The sequence below is a fragment of the Penicillium atrosanguineum genome, assembly GCF_028827265.1.
Source record: "Penicillium atrosanguineum strain IBT 20685 chromosome Unknown utg000003l_segment0_segment0, whole genome shotgun sequence".
NCBI classification, from domain to species: domain Eukaryota; kingdom Fungi; phylum Ascomycota; class Eurotiomycetes; order Eurotiales; family Aspergillaceae; genus Penicillium; species Penicillium atrosanguineum.
The window spans coordinates 3,810,228-3,837,173 of record NW_026623135.1 but is presented as its reverse complement, the minus strand read 5'-3'; the positions used below and the strand labels follow the sequence as shown (position 1 = coordinate 3,837,173).

General features: G+C 52.6%; 13 protein-coding genes across 13 annotated transcripts; 8 read left to right on the top strand and 5 right to left on the bottom strand.

Annotated features, from left to right (window-relative positions):
* Positions 1-320: 320 nt before the first annotated feature.
* N7443_004882 (Amino acid transporter transmembrane) lies at positions 321-1,395 on the bottom strand (the record flags this gene model as incomplete). Its single annotated transcript, XM_056884938.1, has 4 exons — positions 321-596; positions 651-1,055; positions 1,128-1,285; positions 1,341-1,395. 4 exons carry the CDS (start codon positions 1,393-1,395, stop codon positions 321-323), a joined length of 894 nt encoding a protein of 297 aa, XP_056743216.1.
* A 537-nt stretch (positions 1,396-1,932) lies between these two features.
* Positions 1,933-4,332, top strand: N7443_004881 (uncharacterized protein; the record flags this gene model as incomplete). Its single annotated transcript, XM_056884937.1, has 3 exons — positions 1,933-2,054; positions 2,102-3,677; positions 3,727-4,332. The coding sequence occupies 3 exons, from the start codon at positions 1,933-1,935 to the stop codon at positions 4,330-4,332; spliced, it is 2,304 nt and encodes a 767-aa protein (XP_056743215.1).
* Positions 4,333-4,589: 257 nt separating this feature from the next.
* On the bottom strand, positions 4,590-6,075 carry N7443_004880 (uncharacterized protein; the record flags this gene model as incomplete). Its single annotated transcript, XM_056884936.1, has 2 exons — positions 4,590-5,451; positions 5,516-6,075. The coding sequence occupies 2 exons, from the start codon at positions 6,073-6,075 to the stop codon at positions 4,590-4,592; spliced, it is 1,422 nt and encodes a 473-aa protein (XP_056743214.1).
* Positions 6,076-6,334: 259 nt separating this feature from the next.
* N7443_004879 (copper chaperone CCS1) lies at positions 6,335-7,285 on the top strand (the record flags this gene model as incomplete). Its single annotated transcript, XM_056884935.1, has 4 exons — positions 6,335-6,352; positions 6,416-6,488; positions 6,566-6,700; positions 6,756-7,285. 4 exons carry the CDS (start codon positions 6,335-6,337, stop codon positions 7,283-7,285), a joined length of 756 nt encoding a protein of 251 aa, XP_056743213.1.
* Positions 7,286-7,979: 694 nt separating this feature from the next.
* N7443_004878 (uncharacterized protein) lies at positions 7,980-8,861 on the top strand (the record flags this gene model as incomplete). The annotated part of the gene is made up of 2 exons (XM_056884934.1): positions 7,980-8,192; positions 8,247-8,861. 2 exons carry the CDS (start codon positions 7,980-7,982, stop codon positions 8,859-8,861), a joined length of 828 nt encoding a protein of 275 aa, XP_056743212.1.
* Positions 8,862-8,921: 60 nt separating this feature from the next.
* Positions 8,922-9,746, bottom strand: N7443_004877 (uncharacterized protein; the record flags this gene model as incomplete). The annotated part of the gene is made up of 3 exons (XM_056884933.1): positions 8,922-9,253; positions 9,303-9,427; positions 9,499-9,746. 3 exons carry the CDS (start codon positions 9,744-9,746, stop codon positions 8,922-8,924), a joined length of 705 nt encoding a protein of 234 aa, XP_056743211.1.
* Positions 9,747-11,044: 1,298 nt separating this feature from the next.
* On the top strand, positions 11,045-11,278 carry N7443_004876 (uncharacterized protein; the record flags this gene model as incomplete). Its single annotated transcript, XM_056884932.1, has 2 exons — positions 11,045-11,059; positions 11,087-11,278. 2 exons carry the CDS (start codon positions 11,045-11,047, stop codon positions 11,276-11,278), a joined length of 207 nt encoding a protein of 68 aa, XP_056743210.1.
* Positions 11,279-12,644: 1,366 nt separating this feature from the next.
* N7443_004875 (putative PB1 domain protein) lies at positions 12,645-14,528 on the top strand (the record flags this gene model as incomplete). The annotated part of the gene is made up of 5 exons (XM_056884931.1): positions 12,645-12,659; positions 12,710-12,859; positions 12,912-13,247; positions 13,296-14,438; positions 14,499-14,528. The coding sequence occupies 5 exons, from the start codon at positions 12,645-12,647 to the stop codon at positions 14,526-14,528; spliced, it is 1,674 nt and encodes a 557-aa protein (XP_056743209.1).
* A 285-nt stretch (positions 14,529-14,813) lies between these two features.
* Positions 14,814-16,017, top strand: N7443_004874 (uncharacterized protein; the record flags this gene model as incomplete). Its single annotated transcript, XM_056884930.1, has 2 exons — positions 14,814-15,709; positions 15,777-16,017. The coding sequence occupies 2 exons, from the start codon at positions 14,814-14,816 to the stop codon at positions 16,015-16,017; spliced, it is 1,137 nt and encodes a 378-aa protein (XP_056743208.1).
* A 369-nt stretch (positions 16,018-16,386) lies between these two features.
* On the bottom strand, positions 16,387-17,839 carry N7443_004873 (aspartate aminotransferase; the record flags this gene model as incomplete). Its single annotated transcript, XM_056884929.1, has 4 exons — positions 16,387-16,479; positions 16,551-17,393; positions 17,471-17,602; positions 17,660-17,839. 4 exons carry the CDS (start codon positions 17,837-17,839, stop codon positions 16,387-16,389), a joined length of 1,248 nt encoding a protein of 415 aa, XP_056743207.1.
* A 1,595-nt stretch (positions 17,840-19,434) lies between these two features.
* Positions 19,435-21,153, bottom strand: N7443_004872 (RING-H2 finger protein; the record flags this gene model as incomplete). Its single annotated transcript, XM_056884928.1, has 4 exons — positions 19,435-19,834; positions 19,890-20,421; positions 20,474-20,873; positions 20,926-21,153. 4 exons carry the CDS (start codon positions 21,151-21,153, stop codon positions 19,435-19,437), a joined length of 1,560 nt encoding a protein of 519 aa, XP_056743206.1.
* A 1,295-nt stretch (positions 21,154-22,448) lies between these two features.
* On the top strand, positions 22,449-24,421 carry N7443_004871 (uncharacterized protein; the record flags this gene model as incomplete). Its single annotated transcript, XM_056884927.1, has 4 exons — positions 22,449-22,504; positions 22,557-22,878; positions 22,945-23,524; positions 23,583-24,421. The coding sequence occupies 4 exons, from the start codon at positions 22,449-22,451 to the stop codon at positions 24,419-24,421; spliced, it is 1,797 nt and encodes a 598-aa protein (XP_056743205.1).
* A 604-nt stretch (positions 24,422-25,025) lies between these two features.
* On the top strand, positions 25,026-26,267 carry N7443_004870 (phytanoyl-CoA dioxygenase family protein; the record flags this gene model as incomplete). Its single annotated transcript, XM_056884926.1, has 1 exon — positions 25,026-26,267. The coding sequence occupies one exon, from the start codon at positions 25,026-25,028 to the stop codon at positions 26,265-26,267; it is 1,242 nt and encodes a 413-aa protein (XP_056743204.1).
* Between the last annotated feature and the right edge of the window lie 679 nt (positions 26,268-26,946).

The window sequence follows — 26,946 nt, the reverse complement described above, 5'->3', positions numbered from 1 at the left end:
AGGCCCTATTTCCAAAGTGTTTATTGCGTCAGGGGAGTATGTGTTAAGAGGACTCAAGATAACGTCTAGGGATTCAATTGATCCCCGAGACAGACACTGTCAAGAGTTGCTTCTCCAAATCTGCGGATCTCCGCAAAAGCTCCGCTACACGTGATCTTATCCTTATCGACAGTATGAAGCGTTTCAAAATGGTTCGATTTGGGATACTCGATATTCATACATGTCATGAGGTTGGGTACATCGGGCGCACATAATAAAATACATGGGATCAATGCAATTACCGTTTCAAGTTCTAGTTATCATTTTTGGACGAGTTCCGTTTAACGCTGGCGTCTCCGTCGCTGCTGGTTCTTCTGTGCCGGGGCATCCACCATCATCTGGTCGCTATAGAACCCCGGGCTCTTTTTCTTGTTGCTCAAAACGTCTTCATTATCATTGAATCCGTAGCTGCCGTCCTGCACACCTGGCTCCGAGTGGCGAGTCCGTCGTTGGCGATCTGCCTGCTCTCGGAGTTGGCTATAGGAATTTGCTTGGGGTTGCAAATTGGCTTTAGCTCCAATAGGCTTGAGTGTCATAGACAAAACTCTGCCGTCAGCCTAAGTATTATTTTAGCTTACTCGTATAATCCACCAGCTACGGCACAGTCTTACCCTCTGATTGTGGAAGTTTGCGACCATGTTCTCCGCCGTCCACTTGTCCTGGAAAGCAAATTCGGCCGTGACATTCGGGCTTTGCCCAGTGACTCGGCAACTGAGCATTGGTCCTGTAGTAGGCTCCAGCGCGGACTGGATATCTGCGGCTGTCGTTCCTGGGGCAAAGTTGCTCCCCACCACCACAAACGGACCTGAGGCACCCTTAATGAACAGGCCGCCACTGGGTTGTCGGATGGTCGCCTGAGTGTTACCAGTTTCAAGCGCATTTAGGAGGCGTTCGGCGTTGTGCTGCTTCTTATTTGCGGGGTTTGCGCGCGTGCGCGCAGATGCGACTATGGCGGAAGCTGGGTTGGGTTTGGGCTTATTGGTCTGGTTCGGACGGGAAGAGGTCGACGCGGAGCGCTACATGACAAGGAAGATGTTGTCAGAGATGCTTCATGCGTCTCAGATCTGGAACGATGGGTTTGATGATACCTTGGGCATGCCGATCCGGCTGGCTAAGCTCCCGGGTTTCGCGGTCGGTGCCTTGCTGACCGCTCCAGGTCCTGGTGCACTTGCGCGTCGGTCCTTCTTGTTTCTGTTCCTCCCCAGGAGCTGACTAGCCAGCTGCTCATGTTGCTTCTTCTGGCGATCTGAGGGCGCACAGGGTTAGAATGCGGGTAGAAGACGGATTGGGGGCGACATTACCAGATTTGATGATGTCGTCGAATGAAATAGATGGAGAAGGCTTAGACTTCGCCATTATGTAAGGATGAGGGGAGAAACGACAAGACTAGGGTGAGATGGGATGGAGGTGAGGATAGAAGGGAGGCGGAGAAAAGAAGCTCAGCGCAGCTCCATGTGGAGCCGCGATCTGCGCCTCTGCGGCAAACATGTTTGTTCTGCGCTAGTTGGCTTGTCAACCTCTTGCTCCCAAGGCCCCCTACTTTTCATATTGCATCTTTCAACTTGGAGTGGGCTTGCTAATATGGCCCATTTCTGACCTAATGACCTGTTTTGAAGGGATGATACTAATTGGGGATGTATTGGGGGCCAGAAGTAGTAGTCGCGCTTGGATTGTATATCCGTAGATCCTTCATGAGAAGACGGCACTTTCCATTTCGGATAACAATATGTAATTCTTTCTTAAGCATTACTCGAATTCTATTATTATCATCTGCCTTCTTTCTCGGATATTCCTGTCTCCGTACCCTGCATCTTCTTCCATATTACGAATTGCATTCTTTTTCACCCAACGAATCCATCTACGTCAGCTTCTGCACAGCTTCGTGTCGAAGGAATGGATCCAAACATGTCTCACCAAGAGACACCAAGGCCGAGTGATAGCTCGCACGAATTTGCCCGACGCAGATCCAACTTTTCCCTGTCGTTCGCACGTCGTTCGACCAAGAACAGAGCCAGGTAAGTTACCAGAAGTATATCAAGGTATTTACTAAAAAAATCCGCAGTGTGCTCAGCATCGATACACCGGAGCCAAAATGTCAGGAAAGAATTCACTATCCTGTCTTCAACCCAGACGATCCCCGTCACAATCCTTCGGGGCGTCGTCATTACTGCCAGAACTCATCGGTGGACTCCCAGAAGCAAGCACATTGGGTTCAAGACCTCCAAAGACGCTCCATCCACAAGGTCCGATCGGGATTGCTGTCTCTGCGAGAAGGACTGCTCCGCCTGTCGAGTTGGAAGGATAGCGATATTAAGGATACTGGCTCTATGCTTGAGCGTCCGCAAAATCATAGCAGAGAAGGAAGGAACCCAGCATTTGGGTTTTCGAGTATCTCCGATGTCAGCACCCAGGAGGATATGAACTTTGGAATTGGTATGTGCCGCATGAACTCGCCCTGGCCTTCGACTTTCCGTGAGCCAAGTATTAATAGATCGACTCGGGTCGCCTCTTCTCTGGCATTACCAAATTTGTCGGCCACAGAATTGCAGGTAAGCAGTGGACAGCACCGTCCAGAATCTCCATCATTCCGCAAAGTGATCCTTACATCTGGAGACGCGCCTCCGTACTCCACGAGATACGACAAACCTCTTGCCGACGGTCTCGCGGACGCGGACACGGATCAGGGGAGGTCGTTTGTGGACACCGAACGAAGTGTTGATGGAGATTTCAGTGAACATTTGGATCAATCTGAGGTGTCGGATTGGGAAACAATTGCATCTGGGAAAGAAAGTGGTAGTTCGGTGAATGGAGATGTCTCTGGGGCTCGTGGATCGTGTGACGACAACACGCCTGCAGAACAGCCTCACGCAGCAGTGACCCTCTTGAAAATTCCAGCAAATGCAAAGCGGTGCAAGACTGTCAGCCCAGATCTGCCTCACAAGGGAGTAAGATCCGATGATTGTCCGATGTATGAAGAGACCACGAATAGCTCCATGGGGTCGTTCAAGCTTCCAGATCCGGATGCGCCAAGTAGTTTCAGTCCAAGCAAATTTGATCACCCACTGGCTAATATAAGAGAGTCGGAAGCTCTGGTGACACAGGAGCGCCTGCAGATTCATCGGACAAAAAGTGAGGAGGCTGCTGCATCGTCCATTGCCATGTCAAGGAAATGCTCTGTGAATGTTGTGAAGATTGCTTTCCCTGGCGTGTACCACGCCTTGCTCGAGCAGTGGACGAGAGAGACTCGTAACCTTTTTGTGAACAGTGCTGAGATAGGAGGGGATATTTCACCTCTTTCTCACATCCCCGACTCCGCTGCAGAGCAGAATCAGCAGGATCTCAACTACCACGAGTTGCCCTGGAGGTGTGGGAACCGCACTCACGGACTACCAGCCAGCACATCCTCTGGCCACAGAACGTGGGGTTCAAGTGAGTCTTTCTCATCTGGTGAACACAGTTCGACAACCATCGAGGATATATGGGTTCAAGCAGGGCCCCCTTCACGCTTCAGAACCTCCAGGCCTGCCAGAACTGCCAACTTAACCCGAAGTTCATCCACAGCCCACACTCATCCTCCGGAAGAGATGCCAGAACTTAATACACGCCATTCTTTCGGCCTTCATATTGTCCAGGGAGGTGTGAGTGTTAAGACACAACACAACCTGAAAACTTACTGACAGTTATCAGGAACCCGACGAGAGGACCTCGTTAAATGATCAAGGTCATCAAGACAACCTACGACAATCCTCTTATCAACAAGTTCCCCGACAGGCATCCCAACAGGCTCCAACAGACGGCCAATACACATCTCTCTCTGCCCCTGTCACGGGTGGCCCCCTGGGATCTCCTTTTGATCAATCGGAATTTTCATCAGTATGGACCAATGCCAGCTCCATCTCTCCAGGTGCCACATCCAGAACATCCATCTCCAACATGCCATGGTCACCGATGGACTCTCCTATCGACGAAGAGGTTCTCTTCTCAAACACCATTTGGCGCGATGAATATTACATGGCTGATGGCAAGACAAGCAACTACTACCCTGATCGAGGTGACCAGCCTACCAAAAGAATATGGAGGCAGCGTCTCACCGATGACGGCAGCATTCACAGTGGACCTGGTTTGGATCGCACTCCCTCCAGTAGACTCCATGTCTCCGAGCTGATGGCCCCGGTGACTCTCCCGCGCCCCTGTACATCACTGCCAAACCGACCACGCCTCGAAAGGGAGGGCTCAGGTCAGCCACAGGGAAACTTCCCTAGACACCAGGCTCAGACAGGTCGCCTTGGATGAGAGTTCTCACCTGCAATGCACTCTATAGTCGCTCTTTCTAGCTTTTTTTGCTCTCAAGGGACGGCGATCACGGATGAAACCAAGCTCGTCTCTCGCTATCCTATTTCATTGCTAGCTGTGTATCTTTAGAAACTGTGACGATGCAATGTCTTCGCGTCGGCCATTCATTTGTTCTTTGAATCAAAAATCAAACTCCATGCTAAATGACGATGATATATGTCTTTCAAGATTTATTAGTCTGTAACTGCCATGTCAAACTATCCTAGACGCAGTGCGAAGCCAGCACCCGTCTCCCCCGACTCTCCTCCCGGGGCTCCTCCAAATACACTCGCAAAGTCCAGCTCGGGTGCTTCCTGGCCCCGCTTTGGGGCTTCAGGTGTGTAATTGCGTCTCCGTTTCTCCATTCCTGCTTTAGAAGGGTAGGTTGGGAACATCTCTTTGGGCTTTGGGCGTGGATCTTCCTTGAAATAAGCATGTGCCAGACACTGTTGTGCAGTCGGGCGCACGACGGGGTTCAGTGCCAATAAACTAGACAACAGACTTAAGCCTGCATTGGTCAAGTATGGAAATCTGGAACGAGGCAACAGAGGCGGGTTCCCGGCTGGCGAAGTTGAGGTTGATGGTATCTTCAATGATTTGGCATTTGGCAGAGAGCGAAAGCCCGGCCAAATCTGCTGGTTCGGAGGACCCGTCAAGGCAAAGATCTTGGATACCTGGTCAACTTCATTCTTGCCCTGTAGCAGAGGCTCCTTGGTGAGAAGTTCACCGAAGATACACCCAATACTCCACATGTCAATCTCCGGACCGTACTTTTCGGCACCTAGTAGTAGCTCTGGTGAGCGGTACCATAGTGTGACGACGAGCTGGGTCAACTTGGGTGGCGGATCACCGTAGTAGCGAGCCATACCGAAATCGGCGAGCTTGATCTCGCCGCGGTTGTTCATGAGGAGGTTTGATGTTTTGAGATCGCGGTGCATAATCCACTGGGAATGTAGGAATTCAAGGCCGCCCACGACTTGTAGGAGAAGTGTCTTGATCTCCGAGGGCAAAAATGGCTCGCGCATGTCGTCGAGGAGGGTTTTGAGGTCGTGTTCGAGGAAGTCCATTACTAGGAATACACTGTTAAGAGATCCGGTTAGCTGTCGTTTTCATCCAATGCAATGCGACGATCGAAGGAACTCACTCGTCCATCTTGTTCCCCATAACCACTTCTCGAAGATAAACCACATTTGGATGCCGAGCCTCCAAGAGTGTCTGAATCTCCCGCAGTCCAGTGACCGGGAACCCGTCCGGCGCATTCTCGATCTTCAATTTCTTCAGCGCGACCACCTCGCCCGTTGTGATATCCTTGGCCCGAGAAACCCATCCATACGAGCCTTCCTCGATATGATTCAATCGCTCGAAGTTGTTCACATGCCTGCAAGTTCCCCATTCGCGCACAGGGAACCGCAGCAAAGTCGACCGCTTCTTCTGCCCCTTCTGCTCATCGTTCTGTGGGATCTCACCAGCGTCGGGCGCATCGGGATCATTCGAAAGTCTGCGGCGCTTTTTCGGAGGTCCTGATTCCCCATTGGGCCCCTGGGCGCCATCGGCAGATTGTGCTGTCGTCTGAGCTTTGCTGGCCTCGAGTTGGCGCTGCTTCTCAGCTTTGGCGCGTTTCTTTTCTTCCTTTTCGCGCTTGCGTTGCGCGATAATTGCCTCAGTTTCTGGGTCGTCGTCTGCCCAGCGCGACTGTGCAGACATTGTGGCTCGCGGGTGGAGGATGAAGGGTTAGGGTGCGGAATGACGTTTGGCTCTGGGGAACGAACGGGCCGAAGTGCAGCTCCGATTTGAAATCCAAATGGGTCCCCGCCAGTTTCTAGACTTTGCAACTGGAATGATCTTATAACATAGCGCTCGGTTTCTCTTCGGTTCCTTACCTTCAGCATACTTTCTCATTCTTTCTGCCTGATACCCTATACTCCCACTTCTGCTGTTGCCGGCGTCGGACCTACACCCCGCCATGATTGAGCCATTCCAGGTCGGTACTCGGCCTTCTGTCTGTCCCCTTGGCAATGCTTACTGACACTTCTTGTCCTCTCAGACTACATTCTCGGTCCCCATGACCTGTGATGGATGTGTTAAGGACATCTCCAGCGCCCTGTACAAGCTTGATGGTATGCGCCGCCCTCGGATACGATCGAGTGGCATCTCCCCGCAACAACCTTCTGACAGCGAAAAACTCTCCGTATAGGAATTAGCAATGTGGACGCCAACCTCAACGACCAACTCATCTTCATCGAAGGCACCGCGCCCCCGAGTTCCATCGTGACCGCCATCCAGGACACCGGCCGCGATGCGATCCTGCGCGGAAGTGGCAATACAAACGGTACTGAACTCCGCATATTGTCCTAAAAGACTCATCCTAATTGATGATCTTCCAGGCTCGGCCGTCTGCATCCTCGAAACACACAAATCTGTCGTCTCCAACAAGATCCGCGGCCTTGCCCGCATGGTCGAGGTCTCCAAGAACATGACCTTAGTCGACCTGACCGTCAATGGCATGGCTCCAGGCAAGTACTGGGCCACCGTCCGTGAAGCCGGTGATATCTCACAGGGTGCCGCCTCTGCCGGCGGCATCTGGGAGTCATTGAAGAACAAGGTCTTGGGCTCAAATGATGCCCCGCCTACGGAGAAGGAGCCGCGGGGTGTCTTTGGATCAGTGGATGTTGATGAGAAGGGTCGGGGCAATGTGTTCATGGACCGACCTGTTGCTATTTGGGAGTTGATTGGGCGAAGTATGGTGCTCTCCAAGACTATAGAGGGTCCCTTCAAGCGCGACGATGAGCATACCCTTGTGGGTGTTATTGCGCGTAGCGCGGGTGTGTGGGATAATGATAAGATGGTTTGCTCATGCTCTGGTAAGAATGTTTGGCAGGAGAGACAGGAGCAGGTCAGTCAGGGTATGGCTTAAGCACTATTTTGACCTTATCAAGGATGAAATATGGGGTGGTGTTTTGGGGTTGAGATTGGTGCAGGCTTCAAATACCCAGCATCACGCAATTCTTGGAAGTGCAGGAAAACTAGCTGGCGGGGGTCTTCGGGGAGCAGTAAATATGAATGAACGTGACAGATTATTAACGATTGGAATTGATCGGAATATCAGGGGAGGGACTAGCCTAGAAATATTAGTCCCCTTACTATATCGGATATCGAGAATCTAGTTTACATTACAGGTGGCTAAGCCGTATACTGGCAAAAGTTCTGCAGAAATAATTGCCTTGTATAACCGAGGGAGCACCGCATGATGCAGTTGCTTGGGGATCGGCACAGGGAGCAACGGGCGAATTGCACTTTCGGCAGTGGGGCTTGATCTACTGACAGTTCAACTCGGCGTTTTGGCTCCTTGTTCTTCAATCCTGTCTGGGGCCTAGATCGTACTTCTAGTAAATCCTGTCGGGTATTTCAGGTGTGCTGTAGCTAACCCTGGGGATGAAACATGGATAAACGAGAAAATCACCGTGAAGCTCGCATATTCTTGCTGAAGAGTTGGGTCTAGATCAGTGACTAAGAGGATCACGTGGGGCCGCCTCAAAGCATTTCACTTCCCCGCGACCTGACCATGACTTCAAACTATCGTTGGACTTGGGTCCTTGACGATACTCACTATGCTGGCGCCGAATCTCCAGCTAAACCCTCCACTGCCGAGTCCCCCCGTAGAGAAGACGCCCACATATCGCCCGGAAGAAGTCCCCTCCTGCGGAGGTCATGGGACCTACGAAATTCTCGAGGTAATTCGCTTCCTGGAACACCATGGGATCGAATGCTGTCTCGTCGGTGTTTCAGCGTTGATATTCTACGGTGCCGGGCGTGTCCGCAATGTAAGGTGTCTTGAATCAAGGGCCAGGCCGGATTGCAAAGCTGACGGGCTGCAGGATTGGGAACTTTGTATCCCCACCGAGAAAGTCGGCGACGCTGTCTCATTACTCAATTCTGGAGCTTTCTCCGACAAAATACACCCCATAGCTCCTCATCCGATTCCTCAGCCTTCTTCATTACACTACACATACCACCGATTCAAAGGGAGGGGCATCCACTTCTACTTCCTTATTGTTCCCTCTCATGATGCCCACATTCCATGCGGTCCATTCCGCATTCAACGGAGCTTAAATGGACTGCCCTACCCGACATTACCAGTTTTGATGCAGAGCTTCCTCGACATGAACAATGATGTGGCGCTTTGCGACTGTATCGACGGTTCCAATGTCTCAGAGCAATGGGGGTACGAGAACCTAGATCTCGATGGGTCCAACGATTTAGAGTGGACAAAACGGATGAACGACACAGCTACACAATCCGCTAAAGGGAAAGGGTGGCTGTTTATCCAGTATTTCCCAACACAAACCATCAGCCGTCGGGAGAAGTGGCAAAACCGAGTCCGGAGCAAGAAGGGCCGACTTGGATGGACTACGCCAGAAGATCTCTTCGAGACACGCTTCCGTCTGAAAGGCTCCCCGGATCCATGGACGCAGAAACTCATATCATGCTAAGTCAGGGCTCATGTTCAGTATTTACATCCCATTTACGATTAGATTTTTTATGAATATACGTCAAACACCAAGCAGTGTCTTCATATTTTCAACCTGCTCTGGGAAGGCCACATACGTCGTGGCATAATGTCTCCAAAAGTACCTTCGCTGTTCCAAGTCATAGTAGTCTCGTAGACTGGGTATTTGAGTCGCATATGTTGAGAATAAGAATTCCAGATCCAGAAAGTCGTTGCTGCCCTCGCCACCGCGCCGGGAGAATGCATCGAGCTTCGCATAGATCTGGAAGAAGAGCCCAAGCACCAAAACAGGTGAGCCCTGGGGCGTGGGCCAAACAGGCATAATGGATTCCCTCGAGGATCCGAGATCAACGGGTGTGCCAAGGTTCCCTTGCTCTTAAATGATTAGCACTATCGCCACCGCTATAAGTATACAAAAACTCACCGCTAATCACCACATCCATACTAACCGCCAAGTCCGGAATGTGAGGGAAGTCCTTATCAAAATTACGGCCGACATCAATAAAAATCTGAACTGAGGTTTTGCCGTGTATGGCCGGGAAATGTATTCTAAAGCACGTTAAAACCCTCTCTCTGGCAAATACGCGAATAGCCGAATTCGAGTAAAGGAAAGCAAGTACCGGGATTGTGCCATCAGGATCTCCCTCAGATGGTCCATGGTAGTCTTTACGGAGATGTCAATATCCCTCGTCGTACGGCTTCCGCCCCTTAAATATACGGCCCATCCTCCAATGAAAGCATACGTGATCTGGCTTTCTTCGAAAAGGGTCGCTATGAATCTACCAGCGAGACCCAGCTGCATGATTTCGGCCGTGTTGGACGGGTAATAGAGCTCCGCGAAGCGGTCAGTATTATAGATTTCGGCCATCGTGGGCGATCAAAGGGAGGGGAAACCATTTGCGATGGCGAATGAATGATTCTGTTGATTTGGGAGGGTTGGTGGAGATGGTAAAGGGGTAGGGGGGCTGTTGTCGTGCTCGGACGTTTTAAAGGAGGGGGAGGCGACTAGGTAATGCCGGTCGTGCTGTCGTGCTTGGCGACATCCTTGTCAGTTGACCGAGTGTATATATCAATGCGAGGAAAATCAGAGACTATGACTCCAATGGTTTCATCATGATTTTTTTCTTTTTTTTCCTGAATGTTTAGTAGCATTGCTGCACAATATCTACATTCAATTTTTGTGAAATTTGTCCCGAACTAAGCTTCCCCGCGATGTCATTTACTTCCGACTTAATTCCGAAGTATCAGCACGTTTCCGCCATAGCGACGTCGAACGTTGTAGGATCAGCAGAATGAGTCTTGGAATGGATGAGAGCTGTTTTGACTCAACATCAACAACTCGGTGCTATCAACTACCTGATCAGTAGTTCCCGGGTTGTTTATCTTCTGATTCATTTCCATCCAAGCTATGGACTGGCATCTTCGTTAAAGAAGGCCGGTGCGTCTCGTATTGACAGCGAATTTAAGTACATGGGAACTGGAATGACTGTGAATATTGTCATGGGGCACTCAAATACCATATCCGAGGTCATTTGGAGTCTAGCCGACACCTGTGAGATATGGAACCAGTATCGTCGGTAACGGTAATGGGGACGCCACGTATGATCGAAAGGAACAGTAGATGGGAGCTGTGTTGACTCGCAATTGGGAGAAAGGGAAGATCAGCCAGTTGGCTGCATGGCCAAGGCAAGGTTATTGTTTCTTGTACGCTAAGCTGGCGGTGTCTTTGTGGACGAATATGTGGCAGGTCAGGCCTACCAAGACTTTGAACTGAGTATGCTATGGACCAGCCTGTCAAGATGCTCATAGTAAAGGAAGGCGTTTGCGACGCACTTGCTTTGATTCCGATGGAATATAATCTGGTCAGCGGTTGATCGTAAGTTGAAAGAGGATAAGAAGCATTTCCCCGGTTCTGAGGGCAATGAACACTTTCGGGCATCCAAGATATAGATGACGATGCTCAGTTGACCCAGACAATCGACCATAAAATTGGCTTAGTGATAATACCATGATCTAGAGGTCCCAGAAATCACTTTTCTCATTTTCTTATTCTCTCATTACCACGGGTGGATCTTTGACTCCTGCATATTCTAAAATTAGTTCTGCCCATTGGGCATCGGAGCAAAGATACAGAAGGAGCGCCTTGCCGTCCAATCGTCAAGCCCGATGGCCGGATCCTTCGTGTGTCTTTATCAAAAATGTGAGCAGACCATGCGTCCGACCCCAATATCCCCCGAGGTCCCCGACACTATCACATCAAGCTTCCTCTTGACGGAAGATAATGTCCAATCGTATATTCAACGGCACAAGCGCACAGACAATGCCTCATTCAAGAACCACTTGGCTGCAAATCGCGATGGTATGCTGACCTGCACGGTTGACTCCGTGGACCGAACATGACAATGATGCTCACTATGAGCATAGATACGGGTTCTTTTGGGGGGTATCCATCTAAATATAAACAATCGCTACCAGATTTACCCCTGCTCATAGCGGAGTTGTTGCTCGCGATTAGACCTATGTGGGCTTATACGAACATCTAGTTCACGGTACTTTTGCTCACGAGTACCATTGCGCGCACCTGGCGATTCAGAGATGGACATCCACCTCAGTATCTCCGGTGAACCCAGTGACCCCACTCTTCACTCATCTCGCTCCCCTTAGGATCCATCCATTGATTCAGGATAACTAACGATAGTGGTCAACTGTTGAAATCTAATCAAAGCACTGCAAGCGCCGTGACGAGACGAAGAGCCAATAGTAAGCGCCCAAGCCACCTGGACAAGGGTACAGTATGTATTTTCCGACCCCCGCACCCTCGCACGTTGGCCCATGGATCCTCACCGCGGCCCGTTCGTCGAACCAACCAGTCTTCCATCATTTCCCCCTTTCCTATGGGTCTGATGGAGTCCGGGAAATCATGTAGAGATGAAATGGCCAATGTGCTCCCCCGCCTGGCCCTCTGCACCAAGCGGTGTGACAGGGGGTCTGCGACCTCAAGAGATGAAGTTGAAGAGCGTCTAGGGTCCATAGAATAGAGACACGAGATTCATCGGTCATGCAGGAGACTCGCGACAAAAACGCCCACTCACAGACGCGGTCGAACGAAAGCTGGGACGGGGCGTTTTGATTGATCGCATCGTGCAGAAGTGCTGCAGGTGCAACGCAAGTTATTCTTGGGCCGTCACCTTCCCCTCGGCGCTTCCCAGTGGTCGTTCCCAGTTGGTTTGGACAAGCCCCCTCTCCTGCATGCTTGGCCTGCACTTCCATCTCTTCCCCTTTTCTTCTTTTCCCATCTTCTCTCCGATCCTAGCCTCGGTGTCTGCCACTCCGGGCCCTCGCACCGTGATCGGAGGTCCCCTCGATTGCCGGTCCCTTGTCACCCGGCTTGTAGGTATCGTGTGGTTCTATAAATACATTTCGAACGGATCGATTACCCCTCGGACGGCACGAGCCATCGGTATAGCTCCAAAGTTCCAAGTTCACAGTATCTCCCGTATCGTATCCGCCACCAACTCGCCCCCGCCACTCAGTTCCTGCCTTGGCGGAGTCTGACATCTACCCATCACATTGGACCCGGTGCAAATTGCTGTCGCTTATAATACCATCGGCTTGCCCACGCTAATTCTCTCCGCGTGACTTTCCGACTTGCTCCAGATCTGGAATCCTTGTGCCTGGGTAACCTGAGTGGAAGCTGTCTTGAATCACTTCCTTTCGGTTAGCCCATCAAGGCACAGGGGATACCAAAGTATTGTATGAGGATACGATGTCACTCAAGCAGGTAAGGATATAGACTGGCCGACTCGGAGTATGCGACTGATTCCATTCTAGGAAATCGAAACATGGGTCCAGGCTCTGGAGGCCTATGACAACCAGGAGTTTGAGGAGGCACTGCGACAGTTTGACCAGATCGCCGATACCTCGAAGATCTTTTTCAATTGTGGCGTGATATATGCGACCCTCGGCGAGCATGATAAAGCAGTATGTCTCGAATCGTCCAATCGATCAAGCAAGTGACTTACTTCAAACATAGGTGGAATGTTATCAACGAGCTGTCGGCTTGGATCGGTACCTCGCCATTGCTTACTTTCAGCAGGGTGTTTCTAATTTCCTGCTGGGTGACTTTGAAGAAGCATTGGCCAATTTCAACGACACTTTGTTATATCTCCGAGGAAACACATCGATTGACTATGAGCAGCTCGGTCTCATCTTTCGTTTGTATTCATGCGAGGTGCTGTTCAATCGTGGCCTCTGCTATGTCTATCTCCGACAGATGGGCCCTGGGATGCAAGACCTAGAGTATGCAGGAAAGGAGAAGGTCACGACAGATCATGAGGTGATCGACGATGCCATACGTGAGAACGCAGAGGTACGTCTTGGAATCTTGAACATCGGATTCCCGCTAACTGAAAGATAGGGGTACACCGTGTTCTCCATCCCTGTGGGTGTCTTGTATCGTCCCAATGCCGCTAAAGTCAAGAATCTCAAAACCAAGGATTATCTGGGCAAGGCCCGACTCGTTGCTGCATCTGATCGCACACAAGGTGCAGAATCTCAATGGAGACCTATAGTAATAGATAAAACCGCTCTCGATGAGCGTGAGGGGATGTCTTTTGCCGCTACCAATCTGGTCCACAAGAACTTGAGCAGCCGCACTCGTCAACAATCAGAACCTCCATTAAACCGCAACGTGTTCCCACCAACCCCGCCACCAGACGACCGATCAACAAACGGATCCACAGCAGGAGGATCACTACACCACCGATCATCATCTCTCCGAGCAGCGCGACCACCTCGACTAGATCTAGATCGAACAGGAGCGGGCTTGGATCGTCGATCCGGACAACAAGGGAATGGGCCTCCAGGCCCAGAGAAACCACGAATCGGTACCACACGGACTGCATCAGAGCCCCGAGGACCGACAATTAGGCATCAGAATATGCGAGGCTTCGCCCAAGACTCCAGTCGAGGAAACTGGCCCCGCGACCCGGGAGGACACCGACGCAACCTTAGTGACACCAGTTGTGCGACAGACCCCAACCCCCCCCAGACAGAACCTTACAATACATATTCAACCCCCCAAAGCCTATCAAATGCAGGCTGGGGTCGGGGAGGCCGACACCAACCACCACAATTCATCGACGAAGAAGATGAGTACGGCAGCGACGTATGCGACGGTGAGCCCCTAAACGGCGGAGGCTTCGAGATAGTAGCAGCTGCTCCAGGAGGGCCCGGGTCGTCCCCTTCACAACAACGACGTACGCGATCACCAGCGCGGTTCTCACGACGCGCCAACTCACGAAGGCCTGAAGTTCGACGTTTCCGCACCAAGGTACATGCTCCCGACGATATTCGGTATATCATGATCGGGCCGATGGTTGATTTCTCCGAGTTTGAGAATCGCATTCGAGAGAAATTTGGCTTCCAGTGTCCGTTGAAGATGAAGGTGCAGGATGATGGTGACATGATTACTATGGTGGACCAGGAGGATCTGGAGTTGCTGCTCAGCTCAGCCCGGGAGGTTGCTCAGAGGGAGGGGAGTGAAATGGGCAAGATGGAGGTGAGTTCTTTCTGCTTTCAGCTCTTTACACTCTGCTTGAGATCGTGCTAATGGTTATAGGTCTGGGTGGAAGAGCGGTCCATGATCTAGGTCTGTAGTATTGGGGTTCTTGGGCATTCTGGATAGCATTTGGATTTGATTATACCCTTTGGATTAGCATGGAAATACAGTGAATATGATCTATAGACCTGAAATCGCAAAGATTCCTGGATTTATAAATATCCCAATCCTATAGTTTAAGGTACCTCAGAGCCAACCAATTGCGGTGACGACTGTTGACGGCTCCACCCTCCAACTCCAACGCCAACTCCGCTTGTACACATCGTCACATCTTCCCTCAACACCTTCCCTCCCCCCCGCGCACACACACACACAATGACCGATCTCACACCCACCCTCAATCAACTCCTCTCCGTCAAAAATGGCCCCCAGGTCCCCACCTCCCGCCCATCCCCGGAAATCGCCGACGAGTTCCTAAAGGAGGCATATCGCATCGTCAGTGCCAACATCAAACACCCCCCAAAGACCCAAGCTCACAAACCCCAGAACTCGCACATCAGCTCCCTCCTAAAATATCTTCAAACAATCCGCCACGCCTACCTAACCACAACGCCCCAACGGCGCCCTCAACCCCAAAATCACGACCGCCACCCCTCCCAAACCCACCTAACCGACCCTGAGCGCGACTCCATCGACTCTTCAACAGCCCTTCTCCTCCGCGACCTAGCAGCCTCGATCTCAAACCTCTCCTCCGCCGAATCTCTCCGCCAATCAACCGAATCGCAAGTCCTGCGCAAGAAATACGGACACAGCGCCGCGGGCGAACTCCTCTGGCGCTGGGCTGGCGGCGCAGGAATCGGCGAGGAAGACGAAGGCAAGTCCGGGGAACAAGTTTTTGCAGAGGAGCGCGCGAAGACAGTTGCGACTGTGCGCGAGGGCGTGCTTTGGTTTTTGAGGACGGGGTTGGAGGGCGCGGCGAGTGTGCAAAGGGAGATGGTTGAGAAGAGGATTGAGAGGATTAGGGAGAAGGAGAAGAGTGTGTTGTATAAGAATGCAGGGTCTCAGGCTAAGGCTCAGGCCTCGAGTGTGGGGGAACAATACGGGCCACCAAAGATATCGCGCCTGGCTTCATCGACGCCCGACGCGGTGGCTCTCAGTGAGGTTGATTCGAGGCAGATTGAAGCGCAGCTTTCGCCGGAACAGTTGCAGCTTTTTGCCGAGGAGAATGATTCTATGCTTCGGCATTATGAGGATACGCTTGGGAAAGTACAGTATGTTTCTATTCTGGTCTTGATCTGTTTTAATCGGGGGGTAGGGTTTATACTGACCTGGTGCTAGGAACGCCGAGAAATCGCTTATTGAAATCTCGTCGCTGCAGGAAACTCTCGTTACCCATCTGGCTACGCAAGAGGAATATATCTCGCAGCTTGTTAGTGATGTCGATCTGACCCAGTCGAATGTGGGACGGGGAAATCGCGAGCTCAAGCGCGCGACTGAGCGTAAGAGTACGGCGCAGGCTGTGTTCTGGGGAACGGTGGGGCTGTGTACAACCCTTGTGGTGTGGGATTTGGTCTTTTGATTGCATACAGCGCATGCATTAGGTTATACGGTGCGAGGATTGTATATGCATACCCAGTCTCCTCTTTTATTTTCATCTCCTATCTCCCTCTAGTATACTTTTCTCAAAATAATCTACGGAAGCAACAAATCGGACGAAAAGAAGTCAGACGTCGAAACATATAGAGTATTACCGAAAAGCCCTAAATATTGGTCTACCATAATCAAATCCGATCCAAGCCCGTAGATCTACATGTCATGCAAAGCCCCGGACCCACCGAGGAAAGATAGTCGAACAAGCAGAGAATGGGTAATTCCATCAGCCATGGGAAAGTGTAAATAAAAGAAAATGAAAGAAAAGGAACGCCGATCCGGGTTGTCTAAAGAACAACTATGCTTCGCGGACGACGCTGTCAATAGCCTCGGCGAAGTAGTCGATGTTATTTGTGTTCAAGCCTGCCATGGAGATACGGCCGTTCTTGGTCTATATCAATTAGCGATTGTCTTTGATGTAACGGTACCAAAGGGGGGGGGGGGGGGTAAAGTGGAACTTACCATATAGACATGCCACTTCGACCGTAGCGTCATCACCTGCTTCTCATTCAGACCAGTAAAGCTGAACATGCCAATCTGGCTGGTAATGTGATCCCAGTTACCAGGTGTACCCTTGGCAATCAATCGCTCACGCAGACCACGGCGCATCTCCTGGATCCGACCACTCATCGTACGGAGATCCTCCTCCCACTGCGCAAAGAGCACAGGGTCATTAAGGACCTTGCTAGCAATACGGGCGCCATACGCGGGCGGGTTCGAGATCTCCGAGCGCTGCAGGATAGCCAGCTGGCTAGCGATGTTTGCATTTGCAACGGAGGCGTCGGCGCCGGGGGCAGAGACAAAGTGGAAAGCACCGGTGCGCTCGCCGTATAAGCCGAAATTCTTAGCGAAGGACTGGGCAACGCAGAGCTCGAAGCCCTGCTCGACAAAGTAGCGGATGGCCCATGAGTCGCGGACTAGATCGCCGGATGCAAAGCCTTGGTAGGCTGTGTCGAAGAAGGGGAAGTGGTTGTGCTCGCGCATGACCGAGGCGATCTGCTTCCACTGGTCCTGGGTGGGATCGACGCCGGTGGGGTTGTGGGCACAGGCATGCAGGAGGATGACGGAGCCGGTCGGCGCTGCCTGCAGCGCTTGCAGCATACCATCGAAGTCGAGACCCTTGGTCGTTGGGGAGAAGTAGGGGTAATCGGCGAGTTTGAGGCCGACGTTGGTAAAGATTTGCTTGTGATTGGCCCATGTTGGGTTGGAGAGGTAGATGGAGGGCTTCTGCGGGTGGAACTTGGAGAGGAAGAGGCCGCCTAGGTGGACGGCGCCGGTTCCCGAGATGGTTTGCAAGGAACAGATCTAAGGCGGATGAGTTAGTTTTTTGGTGCGCCTTTTGATTTGAGAGGCTGGAGGTGGCCGGGCTCGCATCGACTTACCCGTTTCTCGCGGATCGCAGGGCTATCAGCGCCGACGATGAGCTTTTGTGCCGCGGAGGTGAAATCGGCCAAACCGCCGATGGAGAGATACTCGTGGTTCAAGGAAGGGTCGTTGTGAATGGCATCATCGGCCTGGCGTCGTTAGCAGGGCGCAATTGACAGATGGAAAGAGAGAAAGCGAGAGCATACCTTCTTGACGACGGGCAAGATCCAGGGCTTCGCATTGTTGTCGCGATAGGCACCGATACCCAGATCGACCTTTTTATCGGAAGGGTCTTCGCGGTAGGCTTTCATTAAACCGAAGAGGGGATCTTCGGGGGCGGCAGCGACATTGGCCGCGGTGAAAACGGAAGGATTGGAGGCGCCCATGATGTGATTGTTGATGGATGAAAGACGGTCGCGCGCAGAAGAGGGGGGGAGCAGGGGAGTTTTGAAGCTGACGGGTCATGTTGTCTGGTGTTTGGTCTTTCCCCGGAATCTGGCCACCGAAACCTTGCTGCTTGCGTTCACCGGATGAGGAGGAATGAGGGGGTGGAGACGGACGGTTAAATCAGGTCGCAGTGATTGTCAGCTGCAGCTATAGTAAGTAATGTAGTAATGTAGTAACGAGAACGAGTATCTAGGTAATGTTTGGAATTCGTACGGTTTCTTCATTATATACGTCTCCTTCATCTTCGGAAGCTTTCAACGAGCCGAGGAACTTCCGTAAACTCTTCGTCGTATGACGAGTGGAGTTCACATGCTGTTGCCGCATGTGCCACTACGGTCCTGTCTATTACAAGTGACAAGTGACAAGTGACAAGGGACAAGTGACAAGTCACTAGATACCAATTACCAGCGACTGAAAATGACTCAAATTACCCGGTAAACCAAAATCCCACTCGGTGAAAAACGTGGCCCGCAGACGCCGACAGGGCCACACGCGCCGCGAAGCATCAAATGTGTCATACAACGCCGAAGGAAAAAGGCGCAAAGTGGGCCCTTCTGGAATGGTCTGGTTTGGCAACTGGCAACTTCACACTAACTACACTCGCCCTAGCTCTATCTCGGGCTATTCTCTCACCCTCATGCGGAGCCGCGTTTTCCCCCTCCCTCCGATCTCCCTTGGGGTTGGCCCCCCCCCCACGAGGAGAACAGGCGACTCCAACTTGAAGCCCTATGCCCTAAACTAACAAAAGTAGAGTAGTCACCCGCCCAAGACCAAACTAAGAAAGACGATCTCGGACTCCGCAGGGGGAAAAACGGAAATCCTCCGACCACGGGCCTTGCCCCGATAATTCATGATGTCAAGGTGGTTCTCGCACGGCGCTCCGGGTCTTGGGCCTTGGTCTGGGGTCTTGGACCATCACTTGGGCACCGTCACCACCCTGGCAAAATGCACCCCGAACTCCACCTGTTTCGCCTGTTTCCCCCACGTCTGCCAAGATGTTGATCATTACTGGGGGCCCCCCGTAGGCGTAGCGATTTCCCGTCCGGCTCGACTTGCCTGGTATTATAATTGATAGATTTGCACTTATCCGGTCATTCGGGAAGGATATGTCGTCGCATCGAGGGCCCCGAATTGAGTTTGCAAGGGTGGAAGTTGAACATAGTGAAGAGGACGTTTACCTCGGGCGGATATAGAATTCTGGGGTTGACTCTGGTTTGGTCTACAGTCGCTGGGTCATGTCAGCATTTGAGTATATATTTGATTCACAATGGGAGCTACAACACCCTATATCTCAATATACATGGCGTATGTGCAAGAATGAAGAAAATAGAAAAAAATCACAAGAATATAAAGGAATGGCTCTTTCCCCTCCAAGTCTCATAAACGCCGTTTGTGCCATAATCCCTCTTCCCAAGTCATAGAAAATCACCAACGCCAAAAAAGAAAAAGGAAAAAAAAAAAAGCCGTTCATAAATAATCACATAAGAATTTCGTCTCGCAAATTCCAGATTCACGATCAGGAGGGTCTCATAAATCATGTCGACTCCGGTGCCGTGTGCGCCGGTGCCGGGACGGTCGGGGTCGTGGTACCACTTTCGCCGGGGCTGGTGGTCTCGACGCCGTGAGCACGCGTGCGAATGCGGAAGCGCTCGCGGAGACGCGTGGCTAGGCGGTTGCGATTGGGGCGGGACGCCTCGTCGGTCGCCTGATCCTGGTTTGCTTCGCGGACGCGGCGCAGTGCGGTGAGGCGCTCTTCGACGCTGGCGTGGTGCATGCGCCGAGCGTTGAGATAACCTGTTAGTCGGTGGCCGTGGCGGCCTTGGATTGCATCGGCTGAGGTGCCGTCTGCTGCGGTTTCTCCGGCGTTTTCGGCGTTTTCACCTTCCGGATGTTCGGCGTTCTCTCCTTCCTTGGCTGGGTTGAGGTCGATACGGCTGGAGATGGGGTTAAAAGGGGATTGGGTGATATTGCAGGAGATTGGGAACGTACCAGAGAGGGCATGTGCCCGACACATTCATAAGCCAGGGATCGACACACTCGAGATGGAATTGATGGTTACAGGGGAGTACACGCAGGTCCTGACCCTTGACAAAGTCGTCGGTACAGATGGGACACGAGAAGTTGCCCGCCTCGGTTGCGTCAGTCTTTGGCTCAGGAGCCGGGGTCGGTCGGTCATCTTGCTGCTCGGTAGTCTCCATCTCGGTCTCACGGGGAGTCGTTTGGGCGGCGACATTCTCTTGAGAGTTGGCCGGGGAATGCTCATGATTGGGGTCATCCGATCTGGCCATCTCGATATCTCGCTTGGCGGCGTCCACACCATCGTTTTCGTTGAATTTGACGATGGGTATCGTTTCGAGCATGGCACGTGCAATGCCTCTCGCTCGACTTTGTCGAGGCCGACCGACAGTTCGGCGAGGGCCGTACCGCTCAGGATGGCGATGGGCACGGACAGCGCCCGTGATGATAATACCCAAGAACAAAGCGGTGATGATACCCGTAATGCTGTATAGGATGATCATCGCTGCGACATCATGTTAGTATACTACCCCAGATGACATCAAATGAAGACGAACCAGTGTTTGGACTGTTACCGGTGCCTCCGCCCGTGTCGGTACTGTTGGTATAGCCGGATGGATTGATGGTCGCCATGGCGATGATGTTAACAGTCTTGTTGGGGGAATTGAAGGTCTCTTGCAATGCGGTGATGGCCGTCGAATTATTCCCGATCAGCGTAAAGACGTAGCGAAAAGACTCGGCGGTACCATCGGTCGAGAGATTGCAATGGGTGGCCGATTCACTGTAGAGGATGACGGCGGCAGGATCCTGGCCGATAACGTAGTCGAGCGTCTGGCCGGCGTCTAAGTTCCCGGAGTAAAACGACGGATCGCACGGAATGCAGGCAATCTGCGAACTCTGCAATCCAAATGGATTGACGGAAGTGACTTCTTTGACGGCGCCCGAGATATCAAAGGCCTACAGGCGGAATTAGCGGGAGTGCAGGAAGCAAGCAGTAGTTCAGAGCCACCTTTTGCTGGGCGTCCGTCAGCTGGAGAAGAGATTGGGTGAGCGGGGCAAGATGCTGGTTGTCGAGGTGGCTGGAACCCCAAATGCGGAAGTAGGACGAAGTAGAGAGGGAATTGTTAGATGGCAGCACTTGAGTGTCCGCCTGGACCGCGATGAGGAAGAGGAGGACAGGAAGGAGCCTCATAACCGCGTACGGGAACGGACGGATGTGCGTGGGGTGGGCACACATTCGAAGAGAAGACGTGGAGCGTGGAGCGTAAGAAGAGCGGAGGTGGAGTTGGCATAAAAAAGGGCCGGAAAACAGGGAAAAGAGGGGAGAGCTAAGACCGATCGTAGTATGGATCCCCCGTGGAGATGGAGCAGATCCAAGCGATCATGACGATGGGGTTCTACTTGGGCGTCCCATTAGGGAAGTTCAGGCGGGTGGCTATGGATCCTGATCGGCTGCTCCAGACGCGACACATTACCTACTATAGGATAGAGCGTCGAGATAGTGATAATCAAAGGACGGTGTCATGAATCCATCACTTGACACTCTGGAGATTGAACCGGGGATCCACCGGCCGAGGTCCGCGTTGGTTGGTCTCACTCGATCTCGTTCTCGTATCATCCGTGAACTTATGGTTCGACCTTCACAGCCCAGTAAGCCGGGCTGAAAGGTATGCCTCTTATAGGAATGCCGTGTCCGACCTACAGCACAGCACAGTAGACCTAGGTATGGTTCCCCTCTGACCCGGTTTCACGCAGATCTTCAGCCCCGCAGGCACCGTGAAAACTTTGACACATGGATCGACCAAGCCCCCTCTCTCTCCCCCTTACAAAGACCGCTGCGAGTCCCAGGGGTGGTCCAGTCGAAGCAAATACTCAGTATTGTAGCTCCAACTGGGCTGCCGCCAAAATTGAACCTCATCCCTCTCGCATTCCTATCTGCTTTCCTCAGAAACCTAGAATGGTAAAAGCCTTCGAACCTAGTATCTGAGAACCTAGGGACCTAGAAACCGAAGAACCTAAGAAATCAAATCTCCCGCTCTCTCCCCATCCCCATCCCCATCCCCATATCCATATCCATATCCATCCCCGAACCCCCATCCACAGGTACCTAGGTACCTAACGACCCAAGTACGAGGTACCTGGGTACCTACAAAATACACGGGAATCTCTTCCTGGGCCAAGCAGGGCCCAGGCCACGTACCAGTTGATCACGCACGGTGATTTGCGGACTGCTCGGTGGAGGGGGGTCGAGGCTCTCATCGACCGGCGTACAAGTGAAAAAGAATGTCCTTACCTATGTATTAATAGTACCTTTTTTTTTTTCCTTCTGAGTTGCTTTAGGGAGCGGCTGCACCCGCACTTCGGTCCTTTTCATCTCTCTCCTAAGATCCTTCCCTTCTCCTCCTTCTTTTCCCCCTTCAGATCGGCACTCCACCCTTATCCACCCGGTCATGACAGTCTGAACTTCCACCTTTCCCCCCCTCTTCGTAGACTCTCGAGGGTGGCCTGTTTAGGGCCCCGATGCGTCGCAGCATGCCCTCCGAGTTGCCTGCTGCCCTGATCGTCCAGGGTTGGAAGCCCGTCTCATCGTAAGTCGCGTGCGGAGCGGGATGAAAATTCAATCTAACAAGTTTCGTGAAGAAACCCTGCCATCGCCGACCTTGACATCGAACACACCGAACTCGCCCAGACGTGGAGGTCCTTTGTCCGACATCTGATACCCGAAGATACCGTCGAGTGGGTGGAACGACCCCAGACTTCGCAGGATGTCCAGGCCCTGGTGCGCAATCTCCAGTCCCTATGGGCATCCCAACCGCGCCATCGGGTCTTTCGGTTCGCCTCATCTCTCTGCGACCGATTCATCCCCACCGTTGAAACACACGCGACCTTACTCGCCACCCTAGCGGATTCCGATTCCTATCATGGCCCCCTTTTCTACGGTGCTCTCCAATCTGTGCTCAAGGTGGGTTCGATGCACTTCCTCGGGTATCGTGACAGCCCGCTGATTCTGGCATTTTCCGCGTTTTAGGCATCAGCAAACTACCCCAGAGTGATGGAAGGATTACTCACAACCCTACTTAATATACATAGTGCGCTTGCCCCACTGGCCGACCGGGTCTCGTCCGTAAGCGTGGAGTCGATCGCGAAACTATACGCCCTAGTGTTTTTCCTCCTCACCGAGTTCATGGATTGGTACGTGAGGAGGTTTACGTGCCAGCTGCTCCCGAGTCATAGCCAGGATCCCTACACCGAGTTCAACCACCTGGTCAGTTGTATCCAACGACAGGCCAAGGCCGTCGAAAGCTCATCCGACTCGATGGATGTGGACGAGGATTCCGACGCAGCATATAGCCCCCGTGCCCTTTGGGAAGACTCCCAACTGAGTCAGGTGGGGCGTCAGGGGACAGAGCGTCGGATTGCGGCCCAAAACACAATAACTCGGCGGTTGATTTGGGAAATCCAACAAGATGCGGAGGAGCGCACTCGCATTCGAGAAACACGGGATCAGCTGCTGGTGCAGATGGTCGAAGCTGTCAGCCAGCAACTGCGTCCTGTCAGTGAGCAGAGCAGCGGCATAGTCTGTTTGACGACCGCAGCCCCAGACCTAGGTAGGCGGATATGCCCCAAACTCGCTGTTGAGCGACCCCGTTACTGACTCTTTACCAGTCACATCATCCTTCGAATGGTCCCGAGGATCCAAACGACGCCTCGCCCGACTCGAGCTTCAAAGCGCCTCCAAGCACCTCCAGGCATTCTTCGACAGCGACGACCAGATCGCCGACCTCCCCAAAGAGGTCCTTGCTGAAACCAGTGTGATCACCTCTCTGCAGAAATGGGCCAGGAACCCGCGGTCTCAGGCCCTCGCGGTAGGCGGGTCCCAGGAAACAACAGCCCCCAGCCCCGTGGCTCTTATCTCAGCCTGCTATAGTGTTTTCGCCCGACGGTCGCAACTGCCCGTAATCTCCCATTTCTGCGCTCTCCCCGCCCACGGAATACAGGGTGTCACCCCTCACCAACAAGGGCTGATTGCCCTCACCTACAGTCTAATTCGCCAATTGATCGATTCTCTTCCGAGTGTGGTCGACAGCGATGCTTTGTTAGACCTCAGTGCAGAACGCTTCCGCATGCTGGATGGAACAATGTCCAGCTGGAAACCTGCCTTGGCACTCGTTGATACCCTCCTCCACTTCCTACCGCCCTTACTTCTCCTTATCATCGATGGCGTTGACACTATCCACGACTCCTCCACGGACACCGAATTACGCGACTTGATCCGTGTTCTCCTCACCCACACCCGGCATCAGCCCCAATCTGCTTCCAGTGGGGGCACGGGGCCGATGTTTCTATTCAAGGTCCTCTTCACTGTTGCTGGGAGACCCAGCGCCTTGGTAGAAACCATGTCGGAGAACCAACTAGTCCTCACCGATGCGAGCCAGACGGACGAACTCACCCCATCCGATGCGGTCCTGACCTCGGACCTCGGAGCGGTCATGATGAACGCATGATCATGAACCGCCTGGCCCGCTTGACGAATTTCCTTATTTATTCCTCAAAAGGAACCTCTTGATTCCAACATAGATTTGCACTGCAAGGTTGGGCTACGAGGTTTATCACGATGCATGAGGTACACGAAGCAACGGCGACAACTTGTGCGATTTTGTTGTTATTTTCTCGCTACTTGCATGGGATTGGACTGGTGATACTCTTCGTTTTCTGTTGGTGTTGTGCTATGGCTATTGCTCTTCTGGCGTCCGGCATCGGGACATATCTATAGGCTCCGGCTCGTGCTTTTTCTGCTTTTTTTTTCTGCCATTCAGCGACCTGTGGTAGACCGCTGTACTATACTGCTTGCTCGCTGTGATACCCTTTTAGAACTAATGCTATTCACTCGGAAACTGAATTCCGGCTTGCATCGCCCACTTCCCATTTCCATCCCAAGCCCGAAATTCACCGAATCAGGCCTTTTTGGCGATCTAGAGCGGGTCTCGTAGTCGGTGGGAAAGGGTCGAAGGGTGCGGGGGCTTTGATGGAGATTGAATTCCGCCTCAGGACACTTAAATGGCCCGAGAGTTCGAAGCGTGCAGACTCATAGTATAATAATTCGAAACAATGAATGGCCACGCTTCCCTCCCTTCACGTCTCTATCAAGCCGAGTCAGTCCGGCTCGACGACTTCAAACAGATCTGCTCGCGCTCCATTGATAAATCCACCTACCCACTGGCCTGTGCCGTGGAGCGCAATGTCCCCATCTATGACCTCGCCGCCCTCGAGGCGCAGCCAGTGACAGCCGAGACCCTCTCGCTCCTGCAAGATGAATGGCATCACATCCTGCACAGCGGACCCGGCATATTTGTCCTACAAGGGATGTATGCACCCACCCGGTACAGCAACATCCTCTCCGCCACCAACGTAGCCTTCGACCGAATCATCGCTAAAGAGCGTGCCTCCAACGTATCAAAAGGCGACCACTTCGCCGCGGGCGACACCAACGACCGGATCTGGAACGCTTTCCAGAAACACGGCGAAGAAGATCCCGCCTCCTTCCTTGCCTACTACTCCAACCCATGGCTAGCTACCGTCTGCGACGCCTGGCTCGGCCCAGGCTACCGCGTCACTGCACAGGTTAATGCAGTTCATCCAGGCGGTGCAGCCCAACAGGCCCACCGCGACTACCATCTCGGCTTCATGGAAACGGACACCTGCGTGCGCTACCCGGCTCCAGCGCAATTGACCTCCCAGTTCCTGACGCTGCAGGGCGCCGTCGCGCATACCGACATGCCTGCTGATAGTGGTCCCACCCGTTTCTTACCATTCAGCCAGACCTACGCACCAGGATATCTCGCCTGGCGAAGACCCGAGTTCCGCGCCTTCTTCCAAGAGAACTATGTCGCGCTCCCACTCAACCTAGGAGACGGCGTCTTCTTCAACCCAGCCCTCTTCCACGCCGCAGGTGCAAACACAATGTCCCCATCGAACGGCTTCCGCCGCGTCGCAAACCTCCTGCAAATAAGCAGTGCATTCGGCAAACCCATGGAAACAGTCGACTCTCTCCCTTTAGTAAATGGGACCTGGGATCTATTATCTAAGCGCTACGCAGATGCGGGGACACTCGCAGACGCGGATTTGGATCCGGGCCGATACTCGCTTGCGCAGCGCGAGATCAAGGCGTTCGTGCAGGCTGTTGCGGAGGGGTATCCTTTCCCCACAAATCTAGACCGAAGACCGCCTGCGCCGAGTGGGATGGCGCCGGAGAGTGAGCAGGATCTTCTGGTGCGGGGTTTGGAGACGGGTTGGAGCCGTGCGCAGGTCGTTGCCACTCTCGAGGAGATGCGGAAGGATGCGAGGGCTTAAGCTTAGCTTGACACATGTCCAGGGTGCATGTTGAGGGCGTGAGCGGCCAGTTGGTTTTTGATGGGTGCTCTTAGCGGTTGTACATATATGTGTGTGAACCTTGCGGGGTTAGACATGGCATATGTTTCATTGGTTTATAGGAAGGGCCGGGGGCACCTGGGGTACATTGACACGGCCGGGTGGTGTTGGATGCACGCTTCTAAGTCTAGCCTGATTCGGTGAGTTATTATGCATTCACGTTTCATCACAATCCACCGTGTCCGATGTCCAGATTGAAGATCCAATACCAGGAAGCCAATAGCTAGCCAGTAAGCTAGCCACCTAGCACATCTGGGCGAGTATAGACAAGTATCAATCTACGGATATACCGGGAATTTGTGAATCTAAATGGGTCAGTTTTCCGGTGTTGATGCGTTGTCCAGCACTGGAGGTGGACACCTGAGTGCTCCACCTGTATCTAGTTATGCCCTAGGGTACACGAATATGCCAAGAATGAGCCAAGTTTTTTGGTAAGAACTAAAAAACAGACAAACATATGACCCAAGGCCTGTGGAGTAAACCAAACAATGAAATCATGCTGAAATCATTCAACAACGCAATAAATGTTACCTCCCAGAACGGCCGTCGAGGTCCCCCAGGGCGGGGCTCCAAGTCTTTATTTGGGGGTTCCAGACGTCAT